We start from the raw sequence: 14,724 nt of genomic DNA, 5'->3' as shown, positions 1-14,724 counted from the left end.
TGCAAGGGTGCCAGAGAGGTACCTTTCCACCATGAATTATCTTCTCCTGACTGACAATGGTGAGCCAGAAAGCTATGAGGAGGTACAGCAGACCGGCAAAGCTCGGGGCTGTTCGCGGGAAAAATCGTGTCTTTCTTTGTAATTGATTCCATTGTCATCTTAAATAACAGCTTTTTGAGTTACAAAGATCCGGTCTTTTTATAAGATCCGGTTACAATGAAAATCAAAGAAAAATAAACAAAGATTACAACTTTCTCCTTTTGTGTCGAACAAATCGCGAGCTCCTGTTTTGCGGTCGCTCGCTTTGTGGGTTCTTTGCCTGTGCCGGGGTTTATCCGTGGACCACCGCGAGATCTAGATCCGGTCGGATCTACGCAGTATGACGGGTATTATTTCGCCAAGGAAATAATAGCCGAGGGTACTATTTCGCCAAGGAAATAGTAGCCTTTAATTCTCGGGATCAAAGACCAAGCTTTGATCCGGAGTACGCCTGCGTAGATCTGAGATCCGGTCCTCTCGAACTCTTGTCTTATTTGGCGTTGACGATCGCCGAGCACCAGATCTGGATGAACAAGTCCTCGAAGTCCCAAAGCTTGGATCTTTTTTTAGATCTGAGTCTTCAATTCAGCAGGGCTTCGCCTCCAAAAAATCCAACCTCTTGAAAAATGAACCAAGGGGTCCTATTTATAGGCTCTCTGAACTGTGCCCGCGCACAGATCTGGGTCGGCCACCTATAGGTGGTTGGCTCTGGGCCGAGCCACCTAGAGGTGGCTCAGTTTTGTCCGAGTCCCCTTTGGTGTTTGGGTTTTGCCGTTTTTTCCAGTTTCGTGGTTGATTTCGACTCTGATTTGTTGATCTGATTTGGCAGTAAATCCGATTCCTGACTTGGCAGTAAATCCACTTTTGAGTTCGAGTCCGAAACTGATCTTGATTCGATCGTGATTCGTCCAAGTCTGCCCTTGGTTGGATGACTAGTTGACTCTTCGAACCCTTGGCTTGATTCCACACGCGAATGGATGTATTCCGTTGCTTGCGTGTGATTCGTTAACCTCGTCGCATCGTTAATCTGCTTCGTTGCGTGTCACTTGGCTTCGGCGTTGTGGACTGACGCTCGTGTTTGGATATGTCGCCCGATGGTTCGTCGGTTTGTACCGAGCTGTGCTAAGGGTCCTATAAGCAATTTTATACGCCTACACTGTTCATCCTCTACTCTATGTCTGCCTTTGCGGGAAGGCTTGATAGACTTCTTCCCTTGCTTCTTCAAAAGCTCAGCGTCACGGGAAGCTTTAGCAACAACTTGAACTAAATCTTCGGCCTCAAACTCTACAATGTCCTTCAATTTCACAAGCTCATTTGCAGTAATGAGGCACTTGTAGCTGAGGAAAGTAAATTGTGGCTTACGCCTGGATGTAGGAAGAGTAAAAGTGGCGCTTGTGCAACCTGTCAAATGCCAAAGCCATACTCGAACATCATCTATGAGACCACCCTCAGTCCTAAAGCCTCAGTTCGGGTTACTAACGTATAGTTGTTCATAACCAAACTGATGAGCAAACCGACAAGGTAAATAAGGCTCTATGTGACAACGTCCCTCCACTCGAAAGATGAGATACCTAGGGTGGATATTCACCAATCATCGGAAACATCATACATCAAGGGAAGTATGACCTGTTCTCGACTTCTCTTCATCAATCAATACCTCATCGTAATGGCTAGAGAAATGAGGAAAACACTTGAAGAATTCCTAACACTTGTGGATCTAAAGCTCTTGCTTTGCTTCAGTGAAAGTCTTCAAAAATCATTTGCTCTCCTCTAATAATTGCATGAGGGGCACGGAGGTATCGATGGTGCTCGGTGCTGGCATCAAGTCGTGGTGATGAAGGACAAGTCATGTCATCAAATATGCATACGGGAGCTCGACCTTGACGGAAGGGATCTCGGTCGATGGCTTGGGACCCATGTGTGTAAAGCCATTAACCAGGTATCTAATCTCATAGTGAATATCGGTGATCATCACTGGAAGTAAGGAGAGATCCTTCCCATAAGCTAGCTAGATGGTCGGGAAAAGAACTTCTATTGGTAAAGCATCAAAAAACTAATATGGGACGACACACTTCTTCAACCAAATGGCAAGATATCCCCCCAGAAGAGTCATGGGTCAAATGTGCATCTATGCACGCCACAAGAATGTCCAGAACTTGGTCCCCGCTGGAAACTAACCCTCAATAGTAGAAGTAGTGAATGATCGAGCACCTGTCTTCTCAATCAGGTCGTTGATCTCTGAGGGAGTCAGATAGATTAACTCTTAAACCGCCTCATCGGAATAAATCTCCAGATGCTAAAACAAATAATCAGCAAATTGTTTTAGGCTTATCTGTGTTTTCTTCTTTGCCATGGGGTTCATCTTGACTAGAGCCGTCTAATAGTGATAGGTACGATCCTAAAACATGTCATACATATCTGAGAAGCTTTCTTCAACTGTCTGAACAGCCGGTTGGAAGGAAAATACTCCTGATATGGATAATCTCCCATCGAAAGTACATAAACCTTCTGCTTCTCATGAAGAGCTAACCCTAACTCTCTATTACGCGTCAAGAAAGTATTGGTATCCAGATTATAAAGCTCCAACAACACTAAGAAGTGGTATTTGCTGATCAGTAATCCGTACATAGTGGCCCGTATTGATGCATATAATCCGCTGCGCTTCAGCTCATTACCCAGCGCCCAAGAACATAGCTTGTCATACGTGTCCACAACTTCTTTGCTGGCGAGTGAACCTAACCATAACACCTAGATTCCTCACTGTATTGGCAGCTATCGACAATTCATCAGGCGGTGCGGTATCAAGTCCCACGATTCCTGATCAAAGGCCACGAATGTAATTATATCCATCAGAACTCGGGGTCTTCTGCTGGGTAATGAATCCACAATGAACTCGCTCATAATCGTCCGTGAGGTGCCAAGACATCTCCCGCTTCAAGGCTTCCGTCTCTAAGAGTGAAAATGAGTACTACCGAGGAACAGAAGAAATATATAGTGAACTTTCACCATCGTCATTCAGCCATGCTCATCTTCAAGGGTCAGCATATCCGGATCTTCCACATAGTCACCGAATAAATAATCCGGCTTCTTCAAATCCTGAGTAGAACTGGGATCTTCAGTAAGTGGGGTGTTGGTAATCAACCGTCGTAGTGTACGACGGTTGCCATCTCGTATTATCTAATGATCTTTTTAGGCACATCCGGATTAAACTGAGGAGTAACGGCGACAAACAGTGTGTCAACAGTAGTAGTGAAGGTCTCTCGGCTACCACCACTCAATGCGTAAGGTGGGAATACACCCAAGGGAAAGTCAATTGAAACGAATAACACATAGTTAGAAAATTTTCCAAGGAATGGAACTTATCTCATGAATCTGCGAGATAGAGTCACTGCCTTATAAATTAGCGAGACGATTTCAACTGTTTTACATGCGAGGGATAATGTACATTGTCACGCAAATAAAATGACAATATACTCCACCATACGGAGTACAATACAGCATGAAATCGCCCCATTTTCCTTAAGACGTGCGTTGGCCAAGCAATACACGTCTTTCAAAGCGTTAATCCCCTTGAAGGAGGACATCGGCTCTTCCTAAATGACTCGCAAAGGAGACAAACAAGGGTGCAATACACATAATATAAAATTTACAAAAGCTATGAAAGCTCACCCCCGTATGAAGAAGCTGTGGGAGCCTCTCTCTCAACATGCTGAGATGTCGATCGACTCCTGTAAAGCGCGGTCATCTAGGGGACATTGCTAATCTGCAATGAAAATCAGTGAGTCAGGTACAATCATAAATTCAGGAACCAGAAATTAAAAGGAAAATTATGAACTTTAACCAAAACCCTACAAATAACATGGGATTTTACGGTTAGAGTCTAATTAAACCTACAGGATCCATACATACACACGACAAGTTCAATTGACATTCGAAACCCCTCACAATCAATTTTAGCCAAAATACCCAAAATACCCCTCATCCTCACTCAAAAATTTCAGCTACTATCATGAAGACAAACCCATGTGTTTTTTCGTCCATATTTACAAGAAACCCTTCACAATCAATTTTTGGCTAAAATACCAAAATTACCCTTCATGATCAAAGCTCAATGATAACCATGAGCTCATCAATATTTTGGCCATGATTGAAACTAGGGAAACCATCACTCTCAATTTCATAGTTTGGCCAAAATACCCAAAATACCCCTCATCCTCACTCGAAAATTTTGACCATGTTCAAACCCTTCAAACCCAAGTTTCAAATTTCCTTTTCATGCCCAAATTTTTGCCATGAGTTCAAACCCACAATCATGTTTCAATCTTTCCCACAAACTCATGAACTCATAAGATTAAAGTTCTAATCTTTGCATACAAAACCCATGAACTCTTGAATCAAGATCAAGCACACAAAATAGGAATTATGGAGAGAAGCTTACCAAAATCAAGAGCTTGAATTCAATACAAACCCTAGCTCCTGAGAGGGGATAAATTTCGGCCAAATATAGGGGATGAATTTCGAAATTTTTTTGAGGGGTTTTAAAGTGTAAAAGTTTAAGGGGTTTTAGTGTCCTTGAAGAGAAGTTTGGGTTTGGGAGTTATTGGTTTGGAGGAGTTCTAAAAGAAAGAACTTGAGGAAGAAGAAGAGAACAAGAGGGAGTTCAAATTTTGATGAAAAGGGGGGAAACACAAAAGGACTATTGTACAAAACTCTTTTCTTTTCTCTCTCATATGGCCAGCCACTCTCTCTCTCTCTACTCTATCTCATTTCCTCTCTCCTCTCCTACTCTCTCTCTCTCTCCCTAGAACGGAGATAGAATGTGTGTCTTGGCCCTAGGCCGAGACACAAGGTATGGCCGAGACACCAATGTTGTCTAAGCCAAGGCCGAGACACCATTTGTGTCTCACACCTAGGGTGAGACACCAACAGTGTCTCGACCCTAAAACGGGGTCCCGAGAATTCCACAATGCTATTTTTCATCCGTATTCAGCCGTTATCGGATGTTTTTGCCCGTTTCACTATATTTGAAGCCTGTGTTCACACTCTGATGAGTATACGAGTATAAATTGCATCTCCTTGAACCTCTGATGGGTACACGAGGTTAAACTGATTCTCGAAACTCCTAGGAGTATTTGAGTATAAACTGGTCCTCCCCGCTCTAACACCTTAAGAGCATAAACTGTGTAGACTTTAGTTAACGTATGAGTATAAACTGTGTTCACATCGTTCACGAGTCAACACCGGTCAACGCGTAGCCATGAGTCAATGTAAGCTAACACATTGTGATTAAAGTCAACGCCGATCAACACGTAGCGACGAAAGTCAACATCGGTCAATGTGTTGTGATCAAAGTCAACGTCGTCAAGGTATCGCAATGAAAGTCAACGCCGATCAACGCGTTGTGATGAAAGTCAACGTCGGTCGACTCGTAGCCATGAGTCAACACTGGTCAACACGTTGCAATGAAAGTCAACACCGGTCAACGTGTTATGATAAAAGTCAATACCGGTCAACGCATAGCCATGAGTCAACGCGTTGCGATGAAAGTTAACGCCGGTCGACGAGTTACCATGAGTCAACACTGATCAACGCGTAGCCATAAGTCAATGCTGGTCAACGCGTTGCGATGAAAGTCAATGTCAGTCAACCCATAGCCATGAGGCAAAAATGGTCAACGCGTAGCCATGAGTCAATGTAGGTCCATGCTAGTCAACGCATTGACAATTTTCACCGAAACAAGACTCAGAATAATTAGTTCAATGTTGATTCAACGACACGAGCTATAATTTATAAATCAACACGCCAGCTTCAGTTCAAGATTTCAACAACGGTCAGATGATAAATGCAACACCGAAAGAATTTTAACTATTCGACAAAATACTCAATAGACTAAAAGTTGAAGAGATCAATGAATTGAAGACCAGCCGTATCATATCCAAAGTATTCCAGGCTCCTCTACAAAAGAATGAGATTGAAACACTTTAGAGGGCTTATCTGTATGCGTCAAAAATTACCTATAGGTTCCCGCATGTAGGTCGAGACGGAGAAAAGATGATGAACATCATTATACAAGTCAACGAGGATTATCTGATGTTGTGAGGAAGCTAACAAGCGTATGAAGTAAGTTGACTAAACATACGAGTAAATAGGACGGCAAAATAGCGCAGAAATGACTCAATCGGGAGTTTCATTTCACCGACGAAAGACGAACCTCCGCTTGTGTCTCAATCACTCCACGTGTGTTTCAACTAGGGGAGGTTGTAGGTCTCTACTCTGGCTTTTCAACGCATTTTGAATCACGTTATTCTGAGATCGGACGGGGGAGTTAGAGGCAAAACAATCAAAATACACTAACGACGTCTCGGCCAACGGCCAAGACACCACTGGTGTCTCGGCCCGAGACACCAGTGGTGTCTCACGCCAAGAAAAGCCCAATAACCTTCTGAAAACCTATTTTTCGATAAGATTTCAGGATTCCTTCAGTCCATAGCCTCTCCAACTGATTTGAGGCTAACTTTGAACGTAATTAAGTTGTTACAACTGAGGATAAGATCAAATCATTCATTCTTATCCGAAAATAGAGCTTTTGATGCCTATAAATACAGTCCTAGGACCATTATTCAAAGGGGTCAAAAATTTGGGAGCAACGGCGAAGCCCTGTAAAATTGGAGAGTAAGGAGCACAAATTTCAGGAAGGAGGAAGCAAGTTCTTGGCGAGTTCTTCGACAAAAAGGAAGAGAGCTCGATAGATCTGTAGCCGCTTCAGCCTCGTTCATACGCTTCCCTTAAGATTGTACCATTGCTATGATCTCGAAAATTGTTTTTATCTCACCATTGCTGAGATATTCACTTCAATTTCTTGTCTCCTTTGCAAGGCAACGAAATCAATCATTACTGATCATTTGGTGGTTCACGGATAAACCCCGGTACCAGCAAAGACCCCACGTAAGCAAAAGACCGATAAACGATCTCTCTGCGTGTGTTTTCTAGAAAGTTATAATTTTTAAATTTCTTTTGTGTGGAGAGATCTTATAAAAATACTCATCTTTTGAATTCGTTGTAAACGCCTGAAGTTATAATGAATTCCTCAAAGAAATTTACTTTCGACGTGAACAATAATCATCTCACTTGATTCTTATATACTTGATTTTTATATTTAATATTGTGTAGCTAATAATGATATTATCATTATATTTGTGCAGCTAACCATTGCTTCTTATAGTTCCTCATATTTTCCTCACTTAGATCATATGTCTTAACCTTTTTGTGTACCTCTTTCTTCAAGTAATAAAGTAAGTCCAATCGTAGCGGACCAAACATAGTTGAATAAACAAGTTATGAGAAAAGAGTCGCATCATGTAGTAGTTGTTATAGATTATGCTTAATTCAATTGTTTATTTTCAATAGATACAATAAGATATTTCTTTTAGATATATTTTCTAGTTTTTGTTGTGCGCAGCAGAAATTTCGGCAGTATTTCGGCACAACAAGAGAGTCAGGTCGCAATAGAAATTCCTGTTTCACCAAGGAAATAAGAATCTTAAGCAAAATATCTCAACAAAGTGAAATATCAGCTCTTCCTCTCATCAGTTCTAGGACTGACCTGTCGAGGGAACCTAAATAAGCTATTACAAATCACACAAATAACGAGACAACTAATTTTACGTGGTTCGACAAATTGTCTATGTCCACGGGGCAAGGAGGGGGGGAATCTACTATTAGAGGGAGAGAATAAAACTAGGGTTTATAATCACACAAGTTAAATCCTCACAGAAACTCTCAAATCTCTCACAAAGGAGATGCCAAAACAACCCTCTCAAAAGCACAAAAAGACTGCACACAAAAAATCTCCTCTGCTGAAAAATACCCAAAGCCGAAAACTCCTTGCAATTTCTCTCTTTGTACTTGATTTTTCTCCCGCAGCCACAATTAAAACCAAACCTCCTTGCACTCACGAATACCTAGAAAACTAGGTATTTATAGCCTATATGCGGACGATATTTGAAACCCGCTTGTACCCGAACGAAATCAAAAAACGCGACCACTTGTACCCGAACGAAATCAAAAAACACGAACTCACGTGGGTGTGGCCCCCAAGAAACAATGATTCTCCACCTCGGCGATGTTTTTCAAATACTGAGCCGACACTAAAGCATCCAAATGTCCCACTTATTGTGTCCAATACACCATGAAGTTGATTCACGACAACGGACTCAATCCACAACTAGTCGAGAACCCAAATGAGAGTGTGGTCACTCTCCAAAAGTTGGTATCAACTTCACCAAATCGACTGCATCATAAAGACTGCTTACGTATTCTCACTGGGAATGTACTTTCTTATTTGTGATACGTGGAAGGCATCATACACACCTTGCAATGAGGATGGCAATGCAAGTTTGTAAGTTACCTTCCCTATTTTCCCCACAATATAAAAGTTGTAGCATAATGTGGGCTTATTCCCTTGGGTTCCGATCTAGCGTGGGCTTAATTTCCTTCCGGTTCTGAAACAAGTAATTTTAAAATGTTGGATATAATGTGGGCTTATTTTCCCTTAGGTTCTGAACTCAATAGTTTGACAAGTCTGTGATATTCAAAGGAATACATGATCCCTGACCTTGAGCTCCAAATGTCTCCTTCCTGCATCTTCCTAGCTATGATATCTATCGTGAGTGGTCTTGCAATATTCATAGATCACCTTTATCTTCTCTTTTGAAAGTTAGATGTGTTCTGAACCTATTAACTTCCTCTCACGAATGTCATCCCAGCGCAATAGTGATCTACATTCCCTACCACACAAGCCTTTAAATGGAGATATTCTTATGCTGACATGGTAATTGTTGTTGTATGAAAATTCAACAGGATTGCAAGTAATCTTCTAAAGACTCCTTAAAATCTAAGATACATGCACAAAGAATGTCCTCCAAAGTCGTAATCATTTGCTCCGATTATCCATCAATCTACGTATGATAAATGGTGCTATATTTCAATCTTGTGCCTAATCTATTATGCAGTCTTCACCGAAATTCCTAGATGAACCAAGTATATCAATCTAACACAACGAAAATTGATAGTCCATAAAGTCGTACCACTTGAACTAATCAGTGTTTAGCAATCTAAACAACCCAAGAGCCATAGTGTGATATCCTAGGTGGAAGAGAATCCTAAGAGTCGAAGTATAATAAGTGGGGTGGTATTCTAAGAGATGACTCTTTGTATTCTATGAAAGTAAATGTGTAGAGTTAATGTATGGAATATGAAGGGTCATGTATAAGTCTATATAAACCCATGAATGGGAGAATTTGATATAGGAAAAAAAAAGAAAACAAATGCACCAAATTCTCTATCTTCTTCTACATCTCTCTCTCTCTCTCTCTAATTCTCTATTATACTAGCATTAGCCAAATATTTTCTTCACTACTCAGTTCAAAATTACAACATGGTATCAGAGCTTTGTTACGACAACTGAGTGTTAAGAAACCCTACCTGTACTAAAACACCAACACCCACTACCAAAACTCTTCCAAATAGCCTCCTCAAAATGACCGATACAACCGTCGATTCTCCAACTTCATCTCGGGTTCAAGTGGCTGACCCAATAGTCATTGAGTCCGACCCAAAACCTACCTCCGGCGAGATACGAACACCGATCATTGAGTCCGACCCAAAACCTACCTCCGGCGAGATACGAACACCGATCTTCTCCGGGGAGAACTACGATTTTTGGCGGATCAAGATGTGGATGATATTCATAGCGCATGACCTTTGGAAGCTGATGGAGAAAGGTTTCGAGGTGCCAGAAGACAAAGAATCTCTCACCCCGGCAGAGCAGAAGACATTAAAGATCAACTACATGAGGGATGCCAAAGCCCTCGGGTTGATCCAAAATGTCGTCTCCAACTCCATCTTCCCTATGATCTCCAACGAGGAGATAGCAACGGTGACGTGGGACATCCTCCAAGAAGAGCACCGTGGAAGTGAAAAGGTACAGGCGGTTAAGCTTCAAACTATTAGAAAAGAGTTTGAGCAAATCTCTATGAGAGTAGAAGAAAGACTCGATGATTTTCTTACTAGATTCACCAATGTTATAAATCAATTAAAAACATATGGTGAAGATGTAACAAAACAAAGAGTAGTTAAAATAATTCTTATTTCTCTCTCTAGTAGATATGACCCAATTGTAAGTGTGATAGAAGAAACAAAAGATATGGAGAAGCTTTCACTACAAGAGGCAATCGCATCCATCAAGGCGTTTGACCAAAATCTTGAGAAGAGGAATGAAGCTTCTACCATGGAGAGAGCCTTAAAAAGCTTCAACATGAGCTCAAATCAACAAAAGTGCTAGAAGCAAAAGAAAAAGAAGAAAGGAGGCAAGCCCAATTTTGCTCCAAAGCCTCAACAACAACAACAAAGTATCAACTCCCAACAAGGTAGCAAATCCACATGTAGAACATGCGGCAAGTCTCATCAAGGGAAGTGCTGGTTCGAGGGGAAGCCCAAGTGCACCAACTGCTCCAGATTTGGAAGTGCTGGTTCGAGGGGAAGCCCAAGTGCACCAACTGCTCCAGATTTGGGCATACCAAAGAGCAGTGCAGGACTCAAGGACTGCTCCAGATTTGGGCATACCAAAGAGCAGTGCAGGACTCAAGGAAATCAAAACCAAAACTGCCGGCAAGTCTTTGTAAACCAAGAAGAGGACGGCGAAGGTAATGTTTTCTTTGCTTGTCATGGAGGAAAAGATAGTGATGTTAGTCTTTGGTATATTGGCTGTAGTAACCACATGACTGCAAAACGGTCACTGTTGATAGACTTTGACACATCCTATCTTGGTAGTGTTAAGATGGGAAATGAGAATATTGTAAAATCTGAAGGAAAGGGTATCTTGGCTGTAAATACAAAGAAAGGAAAAAGATACATCAAGGATGTAATGCTTGTACCAGGTCTAGAGGAAAATCTGTTAAGTGTAGGTCAAATGCTCCTTAACGGTTATTTTCTAGTTTTTGGTGATCAAGCAGTGAAGATCTATTATGATAGGAGTTTTAACAACTTGGTGGCCAAAGTCAAGATGTAACCCAACAGAAGTTTTCCTCTCTCACTGTACTACTGGAACACTCAATCTCTAATGGTCGAAGTGGTGAACTCCTCCTGGCTATGGCACAAGAAGCTCGGGCATCTTAACTTCCAAAGCCTCAAGACTCTTCAAAGCAGAGAAATGGTGTATGGCCTCTCAACCATTGAAGGAGTTGAAGGTGTCTGCTCCAGTTGCATGAAAGGCAAGCAGCACCGAGGCGAGTTCCCAAAGGAAGGAGCATGGAGGGCAACAAAGCCTTTGGAGTTAATCCATACGGACCTATGTGGTCCAATGAAGACGAAGTCCCTGGCCGGTAACAAATATTTCATCACTTTTATTGATGACTTTAGTAGGATTGCCTGGGTCTACTTTTTGAGGCTCAAATCAGAAGCTTTCAATGTCTTCCAAAAGTTCAAAGCAATGGTGGAAAGACAAACAGACCTAGAGATTAAGAAGATTCGAAGTGATCAGGGTGGAGAGTACACTTCAGCAAAGTTCGAGGACTACTGCAGCAACCTTGGCATCGAGAAGCAAACCACATATCCATACACTCCTCAATAGAACGGAGTGGTAGAAAGGAAGAACCGGACTATCGTGGAGGTGGCCAAGAGTCTCTTAAATGAGAAGAAACTTCCCAACAAGTTCTGGGGAGAAGCAGTCAACACCGTAGTGTACCTTCTCAACCGTTGTCCAACAAGAGCATTGGAGGACAAGACCCCCTTCGAAGCATTCTCAAGTAGAAAACCTTCCTTAAACCACCTTAAGGTTTTCGGTTGTGTTTGTTTTGTTCACATCCCAGGCAAGTTAAGATCCAAACTAGAGGAGAACACAAGAAGGTGTATCTTTATGGGATACGCAAGCCATACGAAGGGCTACAGGCTCTTCAACTCGAAGACTCAAAAGATCGTCATCTCACGGGATGTGGTCTTTGACGAATCAGCCAAGTGGAATTGGGATCTCAAGAAGGAGGAGCTGGTTCCCACAAACTACATCTACCTAGATTCAGAGAGCACCCAAAATCCAGATCCAGAGCCAGAAGTGCAAACTCCACAAACCGGTTCGAGTTCGACAAGCTCCGACTCAACCACACCAAGATCAAGTGCTAGCTCCTCAAGCACAACATCCAACTCTAGTCCCAGTTCTTCTTCCTCCTCAGGTACAACTCCATTAAGATACAGAAATCTTAATGAGATTTACGCTTCATGTCAGTTCTTCTTCCTCCTCAGGTACAACTCCATTAAGATACAGAAATCTTAATGAGATTTACGCTTCATGTAATTTTTGCATATTGGAGCCTGAGTCATTTGAAGAAGCCATCAAAGAAAAAGATTGGAAGAAAGCCATGCAGGAGGAGATCTCCATGATAGAGAAAAATAGCACCTGGGAGTTGGTAGAGAAACCTGTAGCCAAGCCAATCATCAGCGTCAAGTGGGTCTATAAGACTAAGCTGAGCCTTGACGGATCCATCAACAAGAAGAAGGTACGGCTTGTGGCGGAAGGCTATTCACAGAAGCCCAGAGTGGACTGCAATAAAACATTTGCCCTTATCTCCAGACTAGAGACAATTCGTCTCTTGATTGCTCTAGCTGCTGACAAAGGGTGGATGGTATTCCAGCTCGATGTGAAGTCAGCATTCCTGAATTGGGTGCTACAAGAAGAAGTCTACATCCATCAACCGCAAGGGTTCGAAGTTGCAGGAGCCGAGGATAAAGTCTACAAGCTATACAAGGCGCTTTACGGTCTCAAGCAAGTACCAAGGGCATGGTATGAAGAGGTCAATCCCTGCTTAGGAGAACACAAGAAGGTGTATCTTTATGGGATACGCAAGCCATACGAAGGGCTACAGGCTCTTCAACCCGAAGACTCAAAAGATCGTCATCTCACGGGATGTGGTTTTTGACGAATCAGCCAAGTGGAATTGGGATCTCAAGAAGGAGGAGCAGGTGCCCACAAACTACATCTACCTAGATTCAGAAAGCACCCAAGATCCAGATCCAGAGCCAGAAGTGCAAACTCCACAAAACGGTTCGAGTTCAACAAGCTCCGACTCAACCACACCCAGATCAAGTGCTAACTCCTCAAGCACACCATCCAACTCTAGTCCCAGTTCTTCTTCCTCCTCAGGTACAACTCCATTAAGATACAGAAATCTTAATGAGATTTACGCTTCATGTAATTTTTGCATATTGGAGCCTGAGTCATTTGAAGAAGCCATCAAAGAAAAAGATTGGAAGAAAGCCATGCAGGAGGAGATCTCCATGATAGAGAAAAATGTCACCTGGGAGCTGGTAGAGAAACCTGCAGCCAAGCCAATCATCGGCGTCAAGTGGGTCTATAAGACTAAGCTGAACCTTGACGAGTCCATCAACAAGAAGAAGGCATGGCTTGTGGCCAAAGGCTATTCACAGAAGCCTGGAGTGGACTTCAATGAAACCTTTGCCCCTATCTCCAGACTAGAGACAATTCGTCTCTTGATTGCTCTAGCTGCTGACAAAGGGTGGAAGGTATTCCAGCTCGATGTGAAGTCAGCATTCCTGAATTGGGTGCTACAAGAAGAAGTCTACATCCATCAACCGCAAGGGTTCGAAGTTGCAGGAGCCGAGGATAAAGTCTACAAGCTATACAAGGCGCTTTACGGTCTCAAGCAAGTACCAAGGGCATGGTATGAAGAGGTCAATCCCTGCTTCACCCAACACAACTTCAAAAGGAGCCTTAGTGAAGCCACACTTTACATTCGAAGAGATAATGTAGATATTCTCATTGTAGCTGTATATGTAGACGATATTATCTATACAGACAACAGTGAGAAGCTTATGCATAAGTTCAAAAAGACATGATGGAGGTGTACGAGATGACAGATTTCGGCCTCCTTCACTACTTTCTTGGCATGGGGATCCAGCAGGACGAAGATAGCATCATTATTCATCAGCAGGCCTATGCACAGTCAATCTTGAAGAAGTTCGGCATGGCAGACTGCAAGCTCGTCTCTACCCCAGTGGTGGTCAGTGATAAACTCATGAAGGGAGACGGTACCGAAGGAGAAGACCTCAACCTCTATAGAAGTATCATAAGGAGTCTCCTCTACCACTATAATACTCGACCTGACCTCATGTTTACCTCAAGTCTCTTAAGCAGGTTCATGCATTGTGCAACAAGAGTGCACATAGGAGCTGCCAAACGGGTCCTTAGGTACATCCAAGACACCCAGAATTTTGGGATCCGTTTTGAGAAGAACTCCTCAGCTAAGCTATTCGGATTCTGCAATAGTGACTGGGGAGGTGATGAAGATGACATGAAGAGTACCTCTGGATACTGCTTCACACTTGGATCGAGTGTGTTCTCCTGGGCATCGATGAAGCAGGAGTCCGTGACACTATCAACTGTAGAAGCCGAGTACGTGGTGGTTTCTCAAGCAACATCACAAATCAAGTGGCTGAGGGATGTGCTTGAAGACATTGGTGAAAAACAACTACAGCCTACTCCTCTCCTATGCGACAACAAGTCAGCGATCGTAATGGCAAAGAACACTGTCTTCCACCAAAGGACGAGACATATCAAGAGAAAATACAACTTCACCAGGGACACGATCGTAGACAAGGATATGGAGGTCATCTACT

General features: G+C 42.6%; 1 protein-coding gene across 1 annotated transcript; it reads left to right on the top strand.

Annotated features, from left to right (window-relative positions):
• On the top strand, positions 9,578-11,107 carry LOC109823329. Its single transcript, XM_020389610.1, has 2 exons — positions 9,578-10,374; positions 10,486-11,107. The coding sequence occupies exons 1-2, from the start codon at positions 9,578-9,580 to the stop codon at positions 11,105-11,107; spliced, it is 1,419 nt and encodes a 472-aa protein (XP_020245199.1).

This window comes from Asparagus officinalis, chromosome 9 (assembly GCF_001876935.1).
Source record: "Asparagus officinalis chromosome 9, Aspof.V1, whole genome shotgun sequence".
In the NCBI taxonomy this organism is placed as follows: domain Eukaryota; kingdom Viridiplantae; phylum Streptophyta; class Magnoliopsida; order Asparagales; family Asparagaceae; genus Asparagus; species Asparagus officinalis.
This window is presented reverse-complemented; position numbering and strand designations above follow the sequence as displayed.

Bases quoted from the DNA above. Each gene is read 5' to 3' on its own strand.
- LOC109823329 (XM_020389610.1), top strand. From the start codon at position 9,578: ATGACCGATACAACCGTCGATTCTCCAACTTCATCTCGGGTTCAAGTG. The intron at 10,375-10,485 runs GTGCTAGAAGCA...ATCCACATGTAG, and splicing joins ATGAGCTCAAATCAACAAAA to AACATGCGGCAAGTCTCATC.